This window comes from Cucurbita maxima, unplaced genomic scaffold, assembly GCF_002738345.1.
Source record: "Cucurbita maxima cultivar Rimu unplaced genomic scaffold, Cmax_1.0 Cma_Scf00003, whole genome shotgun sequence".
NCBI lineage: Eukaryota > Viridiplantae > Streptophyta > Magnoliopsida > Cucurbitales > Cucurbitaceae > Cucurbita > Cucurbita maxima.
This window is the reverse complement of record NW_019272019.1, coordinates 4,404,671-4,424,094: the sequence shown is the minus strand read 5'-3', so window position 1 is coordinate 4,424,094 and position 19,424 is coordinate 4,404,671. Positions and strand designations below refer to the sequence as shown.

The 19,424-nt window shown below is 37.9% G+C and overlaps 3 protein-coding genes across 4 annotated transcripts; all 3 read left to right on the top strand.

Moving 5' to 3' along the window:
* Positions 1-167: 167 nt before the first annotated feature.
* Positions 168-8,637, top strand: LOC111476459. Of its 2 annotated transcripts, none has more exons than XM_023120123.1 (22): positions 168-549; positions 735-1,352; positions 1,975-2,159; positions 2,315-2,377; positions 2,467-2,601; positions 3,107-3,225; positions 3,310-3,615; positions 3,844-3,931; positions 4,002-4,107; positions 4,203-4,313; positions 4,742-4,905; positions 5,025-5,145; positions 5,261-5,485; positions 5,574-5,764; positions 5,990-6,157; positions 6,256-6,361; positions 6,521-6,658; positions 6,993-7,154; positions 7,233-7,433; positions 7,812-8,006; positions 8,091-8,162; positions 8,255-8,637. In XM_023120123.1, exons 1-22 carry the CDS (start codon positions 502-504, stop codon positions 8,372-8,374), a joined length of 3,642 nt encoding a protein of 1,213 aa, XP_022975891.1. In that variant the 5' UTR covers positions 168-501; the 3' UTR covers positions 8,375-8,637. The 2 variants fall into 2 exon arrangements, with proteins under 2 accessions (XP_022975891.1, XP_022975890.1); XM_023120122.1 differs by having other exon boundaries at positions 2,312-2,377.
* A 1,637-nt stretch (positions 8,638-10,274) lies between these two features.
* LOC111476149 lies at positions 10,275-11,313 on the top strand. The gene has a single exon (XM_023119986.1). The coding sequence runs from the start codon at positions 10,275-10,277 to the stop codon at positions 11,202-11,204; it is 930 nt and encodes a 309-aa protein (XP_022975754.1). The 3' UTR covers positions 11,205-11,313.
* A 1,417-nt stretch (positions 11,314-12,730) lies between these two features.
* Positions 12,731-19,298, top strand: LOC111477130 (ubiquitin carboxyl-terminal hydrolase 16-like). Its single transcript, XM_023121123.1, has 11 exons — positions 12,731-13,459; positions 14,650-15,925; positions 16,013-16,101; positions 16,691-16,776; positions 16,881-17,043; positions 17,143-17,263; positions 17,446-17,603; positions 17,720-17,804; positions 17,887-18,099; positions 18,383-18,444; positions 18,524-19,298. Exons 1-11 carry the CDS (start codon positions 13,182-13,184, stop codon positions 18,924-18,926), a joined length of 2,934 nt encoding a protein of 977 aa, XP_022976891.1. The 5' UTR covers positions 12,731-13,181; the 3' UTR covers positions 18,927-19,298.
* The last annotated feature ends 126 nt before the right edge of the window (positions 19,299-19,424 follow it).

The following is a 19,424-nucleotide window of genomic DNA, read 5'->3' as shown; positions in this document are numbered from 1 at the left end:
AACCTTTTAACGGAGCCCACTTCCAGTACGTGCCCTTTAATTTCGGTCTAATTAATGAATTATTCTCTTTATTGAAACATGAAAACGACGTCGTTCCACTTGATATAAATAATTTCTTAAAAAATGTGAAAGAAAAGATGGAATCTAAACTAAAAAAAGAAGAAAAAGCTCGTGAGAGTACCGTCATAAGCAGTAGCCTTCTGGATTGCAGTGGGTTTCAGAGCTAAAATTCTTGCTGTTGAAGCAACTCTTTTTTTGTTCTTGATTAATTTCGTACTCATTTGCATTCTTTGTCGATCTTCTCCTCCATTTCTCTCAATCTGCGTGATTTACCGAGCGGCATTGCCTTTTTTTGGCGACATTTGTCGTGCAGTCAGCTCGGAGCGTTTGATTCTAATGCGAGTTCGTGGTAATTTCTGATGAGGATTATAACTTGAGCTCTAGAATCGTCTTTGATTTAATTGTGCAGCTGTACGATTAGGAGACTGAACGGGAGGTAGAATGTTTACTGAAGGACTCGATAAAAGTGCTGTTCGATGGGCTCGCGAGGTCTCAATCTGTTGCAATGCCTATTATTTTGGCTTTTAATTTGTTTATATGGTCATTTCTGTGGGCGATGGTTTTGATTATTTTTGCGCTTTTGAGTTCTGGATTTTGGAATTTCTTCTATCATTTGATTTCCTTAGTTAAACTCCTGAGTTTACATATATTTTTTTTTTGGTTTGATTTGACAGACGGATGTCACGTTTGGTACTTCAAATTTGAGGTCTCGACCCGATCCGATCACCGGCGTCCGAGCGAGTACTGGAGCAAGAGGCTTTGGACTACCACCGCCGTCGAAATTTAGAAGTGGGCACTTGCCGGCGAGTGCCATTCCAGTCTCCAGAACCGTTTCTAGTCATGTGGACGAAAGTGCTTCTGCTTCAGAGAATGACATGTCTACTGATTCCGAAGCGGATGTTTATGGAGTTAGATATTCCTTCGATTCATCTCCCCAACATAACAGGGTCCCAAATCGTTCAAATTATAGATATGGAAATTCTTTGCAAGGGAGGCCAAAGAATGGGAGTGATTACTTTTTCTCCGATGTTAGTTCATCGAGGGAAACGTTGGTGGGAGCTCATAGGCAGATGCCTGAAAGGATGTGGAGTAAAAATGGGAGGTACCCAACCAAGCAAAATGGTTATACAGAAGAGGATTCTTCTGATTCTGCTGTAAGTTCTGAATTTTCTACTACTCATGTGGGTGGAAGTATTAATGGGGCTTTGCCCAGGAATAGAGATTCTATTGCTTCAGAGGGATACTTTTCAGGCCTGCCATCACGCATGGATGTGGGTAGTGCACCTAAAAAGGTTTGCATTTCTTTGAAACTTTTAATCTTGCAAGGCATGAGAAGTGATTTTGGTGACTTCTATGGCGTTTCCCTTTTCTTGTTTGTCAGATTGTTTTTTAAAATCAGCTTGAAGTTCTGTTGCTTGAAGCAAATTTCAGTAGAGGAAAAGTGAAATAGGAGGGTGTTGATCTCCCCGGTAATCCGGTTTGGAGTGCAGTGTATTTGAATGCCCAATCTTTGGTGTTCTTACGCTGTATCAATCCAAACATAGTTCATTGGATAAGACACACACTACCATCCCGAGAGTCAATGGTTAGAACTTCACCTGCAATTGGTGAACAAAAAAAACGACAGGAGCAGTTGTTTGTAATTTCATTGTTCTTGTTTTTTTCGCCCCTCCTTTAGCGATTCGTCTTAATGAAAGTCGGTTCCTTATAATATAAAACCTAGTAGGAAGGGGGATGCACCATTGTAATAGTCAAAGCTGTTTCTAGGGGTATGAGGAATATAGTCTCCCAATCACTTTCAACCCGTCTTGTAGCGAGCTAATCTCTTCAGTTAAGACATGCTATGAGATTCTTTTTGTCTCCAATATCTGTTGTAATATGCTGACTTGATCACTCTTTCTGCTGGTTCTGCAGAACGGAAGGCTTTCTGATGAAGAAGATGATATTCCCAGCGCCCCTCCTTTCTTTGCTTCGTCGCAGGAAATTAAACAATGTGCTGAAAAAAGCCAGGATGTGAAGTTTGATGGCACACGTGATCACGAAACTCCATCTGGAGTTGCACTGCCGCAAGGAAATAAGAGCAGTGACCAGTTTGTCAGGTTGATTTATGCATTTGTTTATAAAAAAATTTCCCCTTAAAACTGTCTAAATAAACATCCATTTTATAGCCCTATTTCATTGCTACAACTTATTATGCATTCTAAAAGTTGGGATGTGATACTAATATATTACCATCTCCTTGCTCTATTAGCAGACCAGTGAATTCGGAAGCAACTGGTAGTTCAGGATCAGCTCGCCTTCCCACATATAATGCCAGGTTTTGCCATCTAAACCGTTTATGTTTTACTATTGATCATTGACTATCTTCATTTAGTTTCCTTATGGGGTTTATAATTCCATGATCAGTGCTTTAGGGCCTTGGCATGCAGTCATAGCATATGATGCGTGCGTGCGATTATGTCTTCATGCTTGGGCTATGGAAAACATGGAAGCCCCGAGGTTTTTGGAAAATGAATGTGCAGTATTACGAGATGCATTTGGGTAGGCTCATTTTCTTTTCCTTTGACTTTCTACAATTTTTCGATTGCATGCCAGCAATGAGTCTAAATCTTGAGTTAAAGAATTGCACTTTGTTGCTTTTACCAATTTACATGTTCATCCATATGCTGCAGTTTGCCACGGTCATGCTTGTCTAAGGCGTGTTGCCTATAGCCGCATGTCAGATGTTCTGGTCATGCTTGTCCAATACGTGTTGTCCATGGTCGCATGCCCGTTTCAAACCCCTTTTACATGCTTTCATCTTAGATAGGTTTTTACTATTTCGTGTTGTGTCAATACAGGGATGTATAACCCAATCACCAAAATCATGTCTACATCTATCAGGGCTAAAATGTCCCAAAATATACTATAGGAGAATACGACTAATCGTCACTTCTTCCTACCGGGTTATATGCTATCAATGTCGTTGTTGTCTAATCGCTTTTAGCTTATAACATTGTTTTCAACATATTTCCTCGCTCACGCTTAGAGTGTGATTGTGATACAGCTTACGACAAGTACTCTTACAGTCAGAGGAAGAATTGTTGGTGAAGCGCACTTCAGAACTTGCCAATGAGGGAGCTCCCACTAAGCCAAAGAAAACTATTGGCAAAATAAAGGTGCAAGGTAAAGTGCATGATAGTCATTAAACCGTCAATATTCAGGTGGAATGTGGCTTTGGATGTGGCCTAAAGGTTGTTTATTGTGCAGTGCGGAAAGTAAAGATGGGGGTGGATCCACCAACAGGCTGTAATATTTTAGCTTTAAGACCACCTCCAGTAACCCTAGAAACCATCAAGTATCAATTCTCTAGCTTTCAGTCAGCTGTAGCCTCTGGTTGGCATGCTTTGCATAAAATTCATTTTGCACCACGAATACCTCCAAACAGTTCTCTATCTAGACAAAGCTTGGCATATGTGCACGCCAGCACCCGGTACATCAAGCAGGTATCCAAAGTTCTAAAAGCTGGTGTAACAACCCTGCGCAGCAGTCCATCATCTTATGAGGTGGTGCAAGGTAATGATCTGTACTTAAAAATTATGCTTTTGAACATGCCCCTGCAATCAATTCTTGTGCAATTAGTTTTCCATATTGAATTAGATGCTATTTGTATTGTTTCTATCTTGTATTAGAATACACAATAATCGATGAACTATTATTGAAGTTTTTTTAGTTTTGCTATGATGAGCCCTTGAACATACCCATGTTAAGCCCTTGATTGGATCCTTTCTTTTGCTGTATCAGAAACATACCCATGTTTGCTAAGACTGAAAAGTTTAGCTGAGGAAGATGCCGTCAAAATGCAAGCTGGATCGGGAGAAACTCATGTTTTGTACGTTATTGGCTCATGTAACATTCTGTAGTTAGGAATCTTGTTCAGAAAATCACTGACAACTTTACAGCTTTCCAGATGGTCTCGGTGATGATCTAATAATTGAAGTTCAGGATTCCAATTCAAAGCATATTGGTCGCACTCTCCTGCAAATAGCTGCCATTACTGATAACCCAGTAAAATCTTCTTTGAGTTCGAGAATGCTTTGAGTTTAAGAGTAATTCAACTATGCTGTCTTGTAGTCAAAGATTTATACTAAAGTTGAATGCAGGCGGATAAATTACGTTGGTGGTCTATTTATCAAGAGCCTGGACATGAGCTCGTGGGCAAAATTCAACTCTACGTAAATTACTCAGCAAGTACAGATGATAGTCACCCAAAGGTATGCTATTTAATTAGTGCATGTTGTGTGTGTATGTATGGTTTAATAGACTGCCTAAGTCAATTTTACATTCCCTTCCCTTAGCCATGTATCTTTGCCCATCTTTTTTCTTCCCTTGATAATGCACTGATCTTGTCTTGAAACCAAATAAACTGATATTCTTTTTTTTAATCCCCATTAAGTCTAGTAGAAAGGGATCTTACTCAATTGTTTTGGTTGCACTTTCCGATTTCCGAGCTTCTTTACGATTTTAATAAGCAGCTTTCTTCAAGATGATCTCAACTGGTTCTCTTTAGCCTATTTGTATTTGGTCTGAACCTGTAATCAAAGAAAAATGTTTTAGGATATCATACAATTTTAAGGAAAAAAATTACTTTTAAGTTATTTGAAGTTTGAACATGCTGAATGTTATATTTGTTTGTTCCTAGTGTGGTTCGGTGGCAGAAACTGTAGCATATGACCTAGTTCTTGAAGTTGCCATGAAAGCTCAACATTTTCAACAGAGGAACCTTTTGTTGCATGGATCTTGGAAATGGCTTTTGACAGAGTTTGCATCGTACTATGGCATTTCAGAAGTGTATACCAGATTAAGGTAATATTCTACATAAATGGCTGACTCTGTGAATATAGCTATTCACTACTATATTATGAATATCGGTTGTAGCTGACACATTAAGCTACTAACCTAGCTCCGTTGCATATGTTCAATAGATATCTTTCATATATCATGGATGTTGCCACACCAACAGCTGACTGCCTCACCTTGGTCCATGACTTGCTCATGCCAGTTGTTATGAAGGGCCATGACAAGAGTACGTTGAGTCATCAAGAGGTAGTAAATCAAGCTTCCTAGCTCAAACCAGTAGATGCTTATTTTATCACTGTTATTTTATATGTCAATGTTGTATATGATGAACATTTTGCCAATCTTGTTGGTTGCCTCGCAGAACCGAATTTTAGGAGAAACCCGGGATCAAATTGAGCAGATACTTGCTCTTGTTTTTGAGAATTATAAATCACTGGACGAAGCAGCTCTCTCGGGTCTTATGGAGGTGTACAGACCAGCAACTGGAGTTGCAGCGCCTGCCATAGAACCTGCAGTTAAATTGTACACACTTCTTCATGATATTCTATCTCCAGAGGCTCAGACTTCCCTGTGCCATTATTTCCAGGTTTTGAGAAACTTCATCTCTGTAGTAAGTAGGATTGCATTTGTCAAGTTGAATGTTTGAGTTTTTACACGACGACTCGTCTTTCCAGGTTGCTATGAAAAAGAGATCAAGGAGGCACTTGAGTGAGACGGATGAATATATGGGTAACAATAACGAAGGCAGTTTGGTAGATACCATGACGATGTCTACTTCTTACCAAAAGATGAAATCTGTGTGTCATGACATTAGGGAGGAGATATCCTCTGACATTGAGATCCATAATCAGCACATACTCCCCAGGTACCACTTTCTGTTCTATAATCCAAATTTAAGGGGAATTGACTTCATTTGCATCTCGAAATAAAAGAACTCCCTTTTCCTTCACATTTTAGGGCTTGTTTTGGGTATACTTCCAAAGTAGTTTCGTGTTCTTTTAGATCAAAAGGTCGAGGAAAACTCGTCGATTAACTTTTTTTAATAATTGTTTTAGGTTTGAGAAGCTAGCTGACATAAGTTTCTTTGCAGCTTTGTAGACCTACCAAATCTCTCTGCTTCCATATATAGCACAGAGCTTTGCAGTAGATTGCGTTCTTTCCTAATTGCTTGCCCACCAACAGGCCCTTCACCTTCAGTAGCAGAACTTGTTATTGCAACTGCTGATTTTCAGAGGGATCTTGCCAGATGGAATATTAGGTAATTTTTTTTATTCATAAACTTCACTTTTTTTTAATATTTGAGAAAAACTTCTTGATGTCTTGTACATTTCCAACACATTTTTCATTCTTTGTCAGTCCCGTGAAAGGTGGTGTCGATGCAAAAGAATTATTCCATTTGTATATTCTGGTATGGATCCAGGATAAGCGCCTATCGTTGCTTGAAACATGCAAATTAGATAAGGTCAGTCAAGTTAATTAAATATATATATTTTTTGAATACTACAAATTTCTTGCTAGGGTGAAACATGAAAGCAACACACAAACTTAGTTCGAGGGAAACATGCTCAATTTATTTTTATTTCTCAATTCATGGTTGTGGTCAATTTAAACGTAAATGCAGGTTAAGTGGTCGGGAGTTAGGACTCAACATTCTACAACACCGTTTGTCGATGAAATGTACGACCGATTAAAGGAAACTTTGAGTGACTATGAGATTTTCATTTGTCGATGGCCAGAGTACACCTTTGTTTTGGAACAAGTAAGTTCATAATCTTGTGGTAATTTTTTTTTTTTTTTTTTTTTGTTTAGGAAGGCAAGTCTTCTAGCTATGATTTTAGAAGCATTTTTAAAAGTAGATTACAGAACAAAGGAGAATGTGAGGCCTAGTTTTTGAAAGCAGGGGAAAAAGTTACTGTTAACGATAGGTACTTAACAATTCAGTTCTTCACAAAACGAAGAAACCACGCTTCCGCCTTTTCTTCGACAGGATCTTCATTTTTCCTTTTCTTTTCCATGGTCCTATTATCTACTCTAGGTCTCGTAATCGAAAGAATCTTATTCTATTTAGCTTCTTTTCTGGATTTCTACAATAGGCTATTGCAGATGTTGAGAAAGCAATAGTGGAGGCATTGGATAAGCAGTATGCTGATGTGTTAGCTCCACTAAAAGAAAATTTAGCACCTAAAAAGTTCGGACTTAAGTATGTCCAGAAACTTGCTAAACGATCTGTCAGCTCTTACACCGTCCCGGACGAGGTAAGTTGGCACTTAAAAATATATTGTTTGCTATCATATGGGTTCCCAAATAATACTTAAATTCAATGATGTTTTCAGCTGGGAATTTTATTAAATTCCATGAAGAGAATGCTTGATGTTCTACGCCCAAAGATGGAGGCCCAGTTTAAGCTGTGGGGTTCCTGCATCCCTGAAGGTGGAAATGTAATTCCTGGAGAGCGTCTTAGTGAAGTGACAGTCATGCTCAGAGCCAAGTTCAGAAACTATTTGCAAGCTGTTGTGGAAAAGCTTATTGAGAATGTAGGTATCATTTTTCTTTAAGAGTTTTCTGTTTAGAATTTGTCGTTTTTTTACGAAACAGATGATTTCATTGATGGATGAAATAGGTTACTAAAGAATATCTGTGGATAATTGCGAAAAATACCTCGACTGTGAAATCGTGGTAAACAAGGATAAGATAATTTACTCCTAAGATTAAGCAAGAAAAGATGTATATTCAATAAAGGATGAAATAGTATAGTTCATTGAATGAACTAACAGGAATAAAGTAATCAAAACTGTTGTAAAGGCCTATGGATATGGAATTATATTGAGAAATGGTACACAAAGTTTTGGATTTTAGATTAAGGACATTTCTTGGAGTATCAATAATTGTATCTGCCTCATTATTTACTGCAGACGAAGTTACAAAGTGCTACCAAGCTGAAAAAGATTCTACAAGACTCCAAGGAAGCTGTGATTGAATCAGAAATACGAAGTAGGATGCAACCACTGAAAGATCAGTTAACAAACACAATTAATCATCTCCATACTGTCTTCGAGAGTCATGTATTTATCGCTCTCTGTCGGGGTTATTGGGACCGGATGGGACGGGTAAGATAAATTGGGATTCTTTTTGTTCTTGAGAGTTTGTTCTTTCAGCTTTTACATTTTTGGATTTCATAATTATTGGCTCAGGATGTTCTAAGCTTCATGGAGAACAGGAAGGAGAACAGGTCATGGTATAGAGGGTCGCGGATTGCAGTTTCGGTAAGCAGTTACTTTTCGAGTTGCGATTTCATGGAATAGTAAGAGTTCTTTTTGGGTCATCACAAAAAATTCAAATGCTTGTTCATGTCCAGGTTCTTGACGACACATTCGCCTCACAGATGCAGCAGTTGCTTGGGAACTCGCTACAAGAGAAAGACCTCGAGCCCCCGACCTCGATCACAGAAGTACGATCCATGCTCTGCAAGGACTAAGGGATTAAGGGGAGGCAAACCATAGAATATCCATGTTCATATTTGATGACACCAAGTGCTAACCTACACAATCTTGTTAGCATGAAGATGTTTTGAGGTCAATTTTGATGATAAGAATGAAAGGGTCTGTTAAAGATGCAGCTAGCAGGTTCCATTTTGTAAAGAAGAATTTTCTTTTGGTATCGTCAATGGTGCACTAACTATAGAGATGTATATGTGTATGTACAACATTACATAAATATAATTCTTCTAATTATTAGAAACGGTGTCTTGGAATACAATCTACTGCGGCCTTCATTAAAAAAATAAATCACAAATACATAGTTAAATAATTATTAATTTCTATTTGTTATTTAACCTAAAAAACATGCTTCGCTTTCTAAAAACTATCAAATATTTGAATAATTAAGGGTAAATATATGGTTGAATCAGGATGCTTTTTTTAGTTTAGTCAATTCTTATCTTCACTTCCAAATAAGTAAATGCGTTCTCACCCTACATCATCCAGTGTGTGTGAGCTTTGCTTCTTAGCTTTACACCACCACCGGTCCCTTGTGTAAATATTGCTTCCATGGTCTTCCCACATATCGCTCATGGCTTGGATGGTGCAATTGTGAATCAAAATTCCGGTTCGGACCCGATTGGTCTTGAGCAAGGATCATGTTGCTTGCTCAGTCCAACACGGGGTAGACTGGGATATATGTTGCAGTTTTGGAAACACAACGACAGCATTTCCAAATCATGTTGCTTGATTCGTTCTCAATAGTCATGTGATGATTATTTTAGGGTGTTTCCTTTCCGCCTTTAAAATACAGAAAATGTCTAATAAATTTTTTCATTTAAAAAAATGTCCAATAAATAAGTCTATTAAATGCAAAATTGAAAATTTTAATGTGAATTTACATATATTTTATAATTCACCCAACATATAAAAAGAGTTTCCAATGATATTTGGTGCCAAAACTAATTACAGTATTTTTTTTTTTTCTAAAAGTTAATTATAAAATTTCACATCATAAATATTTAAACTAATAAATTAAAAGTTAATATAAAAAACAAAGAAAATGAGATAAAATAAAAACTAAATTCAAATGAAATTACATATAAAACTTCAAAGATTTAAATGCAACATAAAAAACGGGAATCAAAAGGGTATTTTCCCTAATATCAAACATGAAATAATCTATAGCTTTTAATAATGTAATGTAGAAAGAGCGAGAAATATGAGTAGCACATACCTTGGTTAATGGTTATTATTGGGTAATAACCAACGGCAAGCTATGATCGGAGCAATTTTGATCCAAGCAAATGAGAGATGAAGCAAAATTAGCCATGAATCCTCAACTTCCAGTACCAAATCCAAACTGTTTACAGCCAAACAAGTTCAGCCTCACAAATTGTTCGTGTGTTCTCTCTCTCTCTTCTCCCATTTATTCCTCATTTCTCCACCCGAAACAAACAAGGGGTGGAAAGGATCATACCAAGTTATACGTTCTACCCTCTCTGTCAGCTCTCCCAAGGCCTCTTTGATCGATGGTCGTGTGGTTTCAGCCGATGTTTCGTGCATAGGACGAAGAAACTGAAAATCTTTTGGGGGCAAATCACACACCATCGATCTGGGGACTGGCAAAGAGAAACCATGGAGGTGCTTAGGATGATGCAGTTGATGTTCTTATGGTTAAGGACTCGAAGCTCTCGTGTGGCCCTCGTGGGCGGTAATCACACGGCTTCCAGGTTTTGCACTCGCTAAGAATTCCCCTTCCCCCCTGCTTTAGCTTTCCCCTCTCCCTCTTTTGCCTGATCAGAGTTCTTTCTGCAAATTTCTTCAATTCTGCTTCTGCCCCAAAATCAACAGCCCAATAAGCCTGTTTTTTCTCCTGAGTTTTCATTGAAGCAATCCATGGCGTTAAGCTTGGGAACAAAGCCTGTCGAGTACGTCCAAGTTTCTGGTCTGTATTTGGTAATCAAACATCCTACAGCAGAATCTAGGCTATTGAGGTTTCTTGCTCGAGCCGTGTTGTTAGCTTTGTTAATCGTTTCTTTCCCCTATTTCGGATCTATTCTCAGAGGATCCTCAATCGCGTCGCAATCGGTTCTAAACAATGCCAAATTTGGATCTGATAATGATATTGATATTGACAAATCAACAAACTACAGAATCGTTTACCTCGAACAAGCTGATTCTACTCCCGTCGATGAGGGGATGAGTGAATTAGGCAAAGATGAGATCAAATTTCACTCTCAGAGACAACTCCTCTTCGCTTACAAATCTGACGCTAAAAGAGCTGCAGCCCTAAACGAACTCGAAGACGTCCTCCTCGAACCGCCGCGATCAGCATCGCGAAAATCGAGGCGGTACTTGCGACGAACACGATACCTTCCAGATTTGATGGGCGATTCTCTCGAAGACTACCCCCGCCATGTTTTCATCGACGTCGGTCTTCCGGAGAAGGAAGGCGGAAGCGGCACAAGCTGGTTTAATCACAACTACCCTACCAGAAACAAGAAATTCGAAATGTTGAAGATCGAGACAGTGAATACTGATCACGAGCCATCGTCGAAGACTTTGCATGTCGGAATTTCGGATTGGCTGTCGAGCAACGTAAAAGCCGAAGATTACGTCGTAATGAAAGCAGAAGCGGAGGTTGTGGAAGAGATGATGCAATCCGAGGCCATACAGTTGGTCAACGAGCTTTTCTTGGAATGCAAGCCACAACCAAACAGTGGCAGGAAGGTTTCCGGCGGCGGCCGACGAGCTTACTGGCAGTGTTTGGCATTGTACGGACAGCTCCGAGACAAAGGTGTGGCGGTTCATCAATGGTGGGGTTGAAAATAAAAATGGAGAATTCAAATCGTGAGAGAGTGGAGAGAGGGAAAGGCGTTTGATTTTCTTTTTTTTCTTTTTTTTTTTTTAATTTATTTTTTAGTTTTATTTTTTTTTCTAAAAAAAAAGAGCGAACTAGTGAGAGAGCCGTGTAAACTATGGTATTAACAAAATTTAGTCCCCCGTCCCCTTTGTGATGGTTTTAATTTAATTTAAATTATTAATTTGTTTTATTTATTGTATCTGTTATATATATCTATATAGCAACTAATTAATAGATATTTGTGTATTAATATTTTGTTTTTTATATTATTTATTTATTTATTTATTATTATTATTTAACGACAATTGGGAGGATGAGGAGTCAAACTTCTGGGCTATTGTTGAAAGATCAGGTCAGATTTCGAGAGAGTACTGAAATCATACGTTTGTTTGGACGGTAACTTGATTTCGTTTCATTTAGGATTAAACCGATGTTAGTGCTTGAATTTCATTGATCAATTGTGGAATGAAAGAAATATATGCTTGTAAGGTGAATCTCTATCCTTCGTAGTAGCAAAAAATGGACTTCTATTTTAAATTCATAGCTCCAAGGTTAAATAAGCATACTTCTGACCACTTCCTAGTACTACCCCAGTTTTGTTCCTTCAAACGAGGTCGTTCCCTTTAAATTTCATTTAAAATGTGCGGTTCAGTCTTTTTTGGCATACCGTCTTGTGTCCACCCCCTTTCGAGGCTCAACCTCCTAGTATCTGGCTCTAATACAATTTGTAACAGCCCAAGCCGACATTGTCCTGTGTCTAGATTTGATACCATTTGTAACAGCTCAAACTCACATCTAGTAAGTATTGTCCTCCTTAAGTATCCTGTGTCTAGATTTGATACCATTTGTAACAGCTCAAACTCACATCTAGTAGGTATTGTCAAGAGGTTTTCACACATTTATAAAGTAAGTAAGAGTAAAAGTAGTATTTATAAGCTTAAATTTGCAAAATATAAAATATAAAATATAATAAAATAGTTATGAAAGTCCATTGGAATAAGAGAGATACCTTCCAACAGGGTTTGAAAGGTAATAATATAAATAGGTCCAAAGTAAAATATAGCAAATTCGTTTTTGTCTTTTCGAATGTCTAACCTTCCAATTTGCTCTCTTCCAACGTGGGGCCCTGTTTTATTATTATTATTATTATTATTATTATTATTATTATTATTATTATTATTATTATTATTATTATTATTATTATTATTATTATTATTATTATTATTATTAGGGGATGCAAGCTCCCTCTCTTTCGGCCCCATTCCATTCACATCACTGCCCGGCTGTTCCTCCGTATCGTTCTCTCTAACCTTTTTTGAGAAAAGAATAAAAAAAACCAGACCGGTCCCGAACCGGACACACGAGCGGGGATAAAAGGGAATATTTGAGGGCGGAGAATTCACGCTTTCCAATACCAAGAGAGGGGGAAATTGGAATTCTTTGCCTCCAACCGCCAAGTAAAAAAAAAAAATGAATTTTATTTGGGGAAATTATTTATTATTTTATTCCTATGCGTAATTTCATGTTTCCTCGTTCTACCCTTTTCCCCTTCAGAATCTGATTGGTTTTCTCTTTCTCAAGAAATTGAAGGAGCCCTAAATTCTTCTTGATCTGCTCTGCAATTATTGCGTGGATTTGTCTGAATCCATGAGATTAATGTCATTGCAAGCTTAGCTCTGTCTATTGCTTCAACTGGGAAACATTTTTCTCCTGCACGGAGATTCAACTTTTTTTTTCCTCTTTTTTTGCGCGTTTGTTATTTTCTTCACTGAGCAATTCGTATGCGGTTCTGAGCTTCCGGGTTCTTTATGCATAATCGGCGTTATTCGCGGTATCGTTGGCCTTCGAACCACCACAATCGAGGAATTTATGCGTGGTGGCGAGGTTAGAAGCTAAGGGCGTGGTTTATTTGGTGGACGTTGTTGGTGGGGGAAGGATAAATGCTTGTTTCTGGAAGTATAGGGCTTCAGGTCCTCTTGGTGTTTGTGGTTTTCCCTGTAATCTACCTGGTAATCCGGCGTAAATGGCGGCTCTCTGTGGCGAGAAAGGAAGAAATTAATCGTTTGTTAGTTTTATCATCTGAGGAGGCCTTTAGAGCTGAGCTTGAGGCATCTGCTGGGTATACTTATACATCGATTACTCCTCTTGGTCACCAGTGTGCTGTCTGTTACTCTACAACAACCACACGCTGTGCTCGTTGCAAAGCGGTTCGATATTGGTATGTTTATCATCCATCCTCGATACTTGGAACTGTGAATCTTCTTTTTTTGGGGTTGAATCTCTTTTATTTTTTGTTAATTTCTTTATCGCCTCACCGTATAAGTTTAGATCGGGTTCATTTTGAAATTAATGTGTGGGAAATTGTTGCCCTCGGATTCTAGTCGCATGATTCTATTTCTGTTCGTCTTGAGCATGTAAGCACCATATGCCCTGAAATTTGTTAGCTTGCCTTATTTATCGTAAGGGTAGATCGTGAAGAGACCTCTTGTCTGTTAATCTCAGTTCAACAACAAACTTCTTGGTGAGGCTAGGCTATAACCTCTGTGTGCAGCAGAACTTTCTGAAGGGATTGGAAATGGTTAAGCCATATGAGTATATGCGCATCTCAATATTTTGTTATCTTCTGTAGTTGGGTTATAAGTATCAAAACAGATACTACTTTGGAATTGCATAACATTACCTAGTACTTCTAATTTCTTTCTTTAGGTATTTAAACCTCCGATTTGTATTTTTACTAAGAATTTTTTAGGACCCATTTCAAATTTTTGCTGCTAATGGGTTTTCTACTTGATTGAATTGTTTAGGACTTGTTTTGTGTTTCCATTTTTTTGGTAATGTTGGTAATGAAACTTCCTTTTCTTTCTTGCTAAAGAAATCTTATGTCGCCTGTTTGATGGAGACACTAAACTGTCTTAAGGCGTTAATTTGTCTTGGAATAACAATACCAAGTAATACCCATACTAGTGGAGATTAAGGAAATTATATCACTTCCCAACATTTCCTTGTTAGCAAGTATTGCCTATTATAGTTGGAAACAGGTTTGGTCTCGTCTTTCTGTTCCTACATTGTGTTACTTATTTTCCTGCTTGACTCAATAGTTGTGAACTTCCATGCTGAAATGCAAGTGCAGCCCTGACAACTTTTTTCAAACATGAGGGATAACATCAAAGCCTTTGTAATATGAATTCCATTGCTGTTGGGATACAATTTATTATCTTGGCGTGGGTTCTCTGGTGCTTGTCATTAATAGTAAATCGAAAAACAAATTAAATTTTAATGTGCTGCCTCCGAACCTTCTCCTCTTCCTTATTTACTTGGAGCAATTATGCTAGCCGAATTTATTGTATACTGATCCTCATTATAGATTAGGGTCAAGTGTCAAATCAAGTGTTTTGGACTTTTTTTCAGTTCTGGCAAGTGTCAAATCATACACTGGCGGCAAGGCCATAAGGAAAACTGCCATCCTCCCAGCATCTCCGATCGGCCTGTTGCATCTAGAGCAGATTTTGAGCATAAAGTGACAGAACAAGACCATTATGAATCATTTACTTCTGATTCATCTGCTTCATCATTTTCTGGATTCTCTAGTTCAATTATAAGCAGTGAATCATCTGATGATACTTCTACTAGTGATAGCAGTAGTCAAATTGAACCAGAGAAATTTGATGGATATATATCTGCTGATGCAATACCCGACTCACTTGAAACTACAAGAGGTATTGACATTGTTGATCAACCCAAGCCATTGTCACCCATGTTTGGTAACCTGGTTGGTTCTGTGGATAGTTTTCCCTCATCTGGTAAATTGAATCAGCTTAAACCCAGCGGTAGTCATGGAAAGGATTCACGCTCTTCCATTAATTCTTCTAGTTTTGTAATTGATGGCAATCATAAAGTGTCTGGTGCAACAGTCTCTTCTGATTTTTGGGCTAGAACTCTTGACCACAAGGGACCTACAAGCGATTCCTTGGGTAATTCCACCTTACCCAAATTCAGTGGAGGCCATGGTAGGAAGTTGTGTAGTACATCATCATTTTCGTTCAACTCATCGAATGTGTTGCAAGCATGCAGCTCTGATGAAACGGATGCATCCAACATCACTCTTCCTGGTGCCTCAGAATATAAGAAAGATAAAAAGCCCATGGATGGGGAAAATTTATCCAAAAACTATAGTATCCCTTCAAATGTCTGCAATTCTGCCCCTTCCAATAGTCAAGGGCATAAAACCACTGGTAATCTTAAGCCAGCATCAACTTCCCATGTACTTAGATCCAAGTCAACCTCAAGTGTTCGTCCACGAAATGGTTCAGGAGGCAAAACACTTGATTCAAATGTCAGTATCTCACCGCCTTTGAGAACTGAAAGGTCAACTAAAGTTGTGGTTGACACTATTTCTAAGGTACAGAGTAAAGATGGAAATTTCTCACAAAGAAAAATTGATTCTGAATATTCTCTACCTTCAAGTGCTGGAGGGACATCAGTTTCACTTCCACGCATTCAGCCAGGAAGAGTAGATAGTGTGCAGGCAACTTCTGGTGTTCCCGCTGAAGTTGCATGTAATCTCAACTCTAAAAATGGATTGAGAATGTCCATGTTGAAAGTTGTTGATCAGTTTAGAGGGTCCAAGTTAAAGAACAGCCACGCTTGTACAGTCTCTGAAATGCCTGGAAGGCTTAACTATAAGGTTTTCTTCTATTTATTTTTCCTTTCTCCTTTTCTTTTATGAAATTTATTTCAGCCTTGAAATTAATTCCTCTTACGTTTTTATTAGGGGCTTTTCTCATATGATCACTTTGTTAAGCTTTATAATTGGAACAAGTTGGAATTGCAGCCGGCAGGCCTCATTAATTGTGGGAACAGGTTAGTGGTCTCTGTTTGAATCCTATGAGATAAGGTGTTGCTGTTATGGGAAATATGTACTATGAATCTTCTGGTTCTTGGCTGGTTAACACTGAATACATCATATATGTTGATTTAATATGGTTTGTCTTTTAAGTGTATTTCCATTTCTATTTTATGCGGAAGATAATCCCTCACATTTTCTACAATTTTGTGCATTTCATTAATGCAGTGATAGAACCTTTCTAGTTTTATCTTGAATTAGTTCAACTGCTGTTACTTTATGTTCCTACTTCTAGTGTTATTCCTCTAACATGTTGTCATAATAGTGAATTAAACTTCTATTTGCATGTTATGTGACCCATACAACCTTCGGTTGCTGAGGTGTGGGTTTATTGGAATATGAATCAAGATAAAATCCAAGGCTAGATTTAGTTTTGTGCACCTTGTAAGGTTGTAACTGCAGTCTCATCAATTCGTTGTGAATCTATTTTTTTCATGGTATTTTACTCGGAAAATTTCATGTAGGCTCTATTAGCCCTTTTGATTTGAGCACATACGTCCTATATTTGTGAAGTTTTCCAACCTGTCTTGCTTTACTTCCCTGCAGCTGCTATGCTAATGTTGTACTCCAGTGCCTTGCATTCACTCCACCTTTGACTGCTTATTTTCTCCAAGGACTTCATTCCAAATCATGTACGTTTCAGATCACAGGGTTCTTTTTCAGCAGTTTCAACTTCCAAATCTCTTGATCACTATATTATATATATTTATACTTTTTTTTTTCTTTTCAATATCAGGTATAAGGAAGGGATGGTGTTTTAATTGTGAGTTTGAAAGTCTAATTTTGAAAGTCAAGGAAGGGAGGTCCCCATTATCTCCTGTTGGAATAATTTCTCAGTTACCTAATATTGGTCGTCAACTTGGTAATGGGAAAGAAGAGGATGCACACGAGTTTCTGAGGTGTATGACTAAAATTGTCTTGGGCCACTCATTTCGTAATTATAATGGTATAACTTCTAAATAATGTTAAACAATCGTATTGACAAGGTAAAATGGCAGGTATGTCATTGATACAATGCAATCTATTTGCTGTATGGAATCTGGTGTGAGCTCATCGGGCTCTTGGGAAGAAGAAACAACTTTGGTGGGACTTACTTTTGGAGGCTACCTTTTGTCAAAGGTAGATTTAAACTTGGAATTTGGATGTTAAGATTTTTTTTTCTTGGAGGGAAAAACATGTAATTGTGATGAATGATTGAAACTTAGGATTTGTGATTTTTCTGAATTTTAACCAGTAGTTTATAGCAGAATAGGTCTTCAGAATGTGAATTTCCCCTTTAACTTTGATCGATCTATCAACAGATAAAATGCACAAGGTGCCAAGGCAGATCAGAACGGCAGGAAAGAATTATGGACCTTACAGTTGAGATAGAAGGGGATATTGGTAGACTGGATGAGGCTCTTCGAAAATTTACTAGCAAAGAGATTTTGGACGGTGACAACAAGTATTTGTGTGGCAGGTTGGTTATTATTATCTGTTTTGTGATGCTTGCTGTTTTTACTTATTTTCCATTTTCCATCAAATCTCTTTGTTTATGGTCTTTTTACTCACATTAATCCATACAATATTGTTCAGATGCAAATCTTATGTAAGGGCAAAAAAGAAATTGAAAATACTGGAAGCTCCCAATATTCTCACTGTTGTATTTAAGCGCTTTCAGGTACGTCTTTAATTCAATGGTTATTTTCGTGCTCTGAACTGTGTATATAGCTTGCTAGTGTTCATCTCTTATATATTTGCAGTCAGGTAATTTTGGAAAGCTCAATAAGCCTATCAAGTTCCCCGAGATATTAGATCTGGGACCTTTTATACGTGGAACGAGTGATAAATCGCCCATATACCGGCTTTATGCAGTGGTGGTTCATTTGGATGTCATGAATTCTTCGTTTTCGGGACACTATGTGTGCTATGTCAAAAGCGCCAAAAATAAGTGGTTCAAGATTGATGATAGCACGGTATACGTTTCAATGTCGTTTTTCATTCATGGTCCTTTAAAGCTTCATTTTGGCCCTTAGTTAAAAAGTCCCAACTTTGTTTCCTTTCATTATCACATCTCAATTGCAACCTTGATAGTACTGAATGCATTTACATGATTAGTCTTCGCTCTTCCTTGAGCTGTTTAGTCATTACCATGGCATTTGATCAACAATCATTGAACAAGCCAGTAGTTCATTCTCTTCGAACAATTCGACATTTTTACTAAGCTTTATCTTTTCATTACTACTTCATAATTTGTAGGTAACTCCGGTCGACATTGAAACTGTATTGATGAAAGGAGCCTACATGCTTCTTTACTCGAGGTAACCGATCTCCGGAGCTGGTAAGATTGAAACTAGTTTACCTCTCTTCTCTGTTCTAATTTTGTTAGCTACATTTCAGGTGCTTGCCCAGGGCGCCTAGATTATTACAGCACGGGACTGTTGCTGTCGATTCGAAGACCAGAGCAACACATTCCAGGATAGATGAAAGGAATACAACAGCTAAAACCACAAGTACTTCGACACGTCAGTCATACCCGAAGGACACTCCTGGTGAACCTGGTGGCATTCGCTCCATTCATTTGGGACATCGCGAGATTCACAGGCTTTTTGAAGAAGACTCATCCAGTGATCATTCATCTCTCATCAGCAGTACCTCTGATGAAGGTTCCTACAGTACCGAGAGCACTCGCGACTCGACAAGTGCCGATGAGTTGTCAGATTATATATTTGGTGATCCAAGTCGTGTATGGAACACTAGTCGAAATATCCCGAGTTTAAGTCCTCATCTTCATCTCCCTTGAATTTGAAGCATTCCCTTCTGGCTGATCCGGACAGGTACGCATCGCCTTCTCCCACTCGTGCAGAGCCTACCATGAGGATAATGGTCTTGCAGAAGATAAGAGAAGAGGAAGCGTCCCGTTTTTGCCGTTCTGACTCGAGTAGACGAGGTAGAAATATAGTAACTAGTAGTAGTAGTAGTAGTAGTAATAATAGTAGTAATAGTTCGGAAACTAACACTGACCAATGACCATGTAGGTTATAACAACAATGTAAAGTGTAGTGTATGTATTAGAAAATCAACCCAAGAAAAGGATATACTCAATTATTTAACTGTTATATACATTGAGTTAGAAATTGGTAAATAAGAGTTGAAGCAATGCTCTACTTTTGAATTTTATGCATTTAGTAGTTGTTAAATAAATAAATCTTCCACAAAAAAAAAAAAAAAAAAAAAAAAAAAAAAAAAAAAAAAAAAAAAAAAAAAAAAAAAAAAAAAAAAAAAAAAAAAAAAAAAAAAA

Coding starts and splice junctions, on each gene's coding strand:
- LOC111477130 (XM_023121123.1), top strand. CDS start 13,182: ATGCTTGTTTCTGGAAGTATAGGGCTTCAGGTCCTCTTGGTGTTTGTG. Junction 15,926..16,012: donor CTGGAAGGCTTAACTATAAG/GTTTTCTTCTAT, acceptor CGTTTTTATTAG/GGGCTTTTCTCATATGATCA. Junction 18,100..18,382: donor TCAAGATTGATGATAGCACG/GTATACGTTTCA, acceptor CATAATTTGTAG/GTAACTCCGGTCGACATTGA.
- LOC111476149 (XM_023119986.1), top strand. CDS start 10,275: ATGGCGTTAAGCTTGGGAACAAAGCCTGTCGAGTACGTCCAAGTTTCT.
- LOC111476459 (XM_023120122.1), top strand. CDS start 502: ATGTTTACTGAAGGACTCGATAAAAGTGCTGTTCGATGGGCTCGCGAG. Junction 6,659..6,992: donor ACACCTTTGTTTTGGAACAA/GTAAGTTCATAA, acceptor TTTCTACAATAG/GCTATTGCAGATGTTGAGAA. Junction 7,434..7,811: donor TGGAAAAGCTTATTGAGAAT/GTAGGTATCATT, acceptor TATTTACTGCAG/ACGAAGTTACAAAGTGCTAC.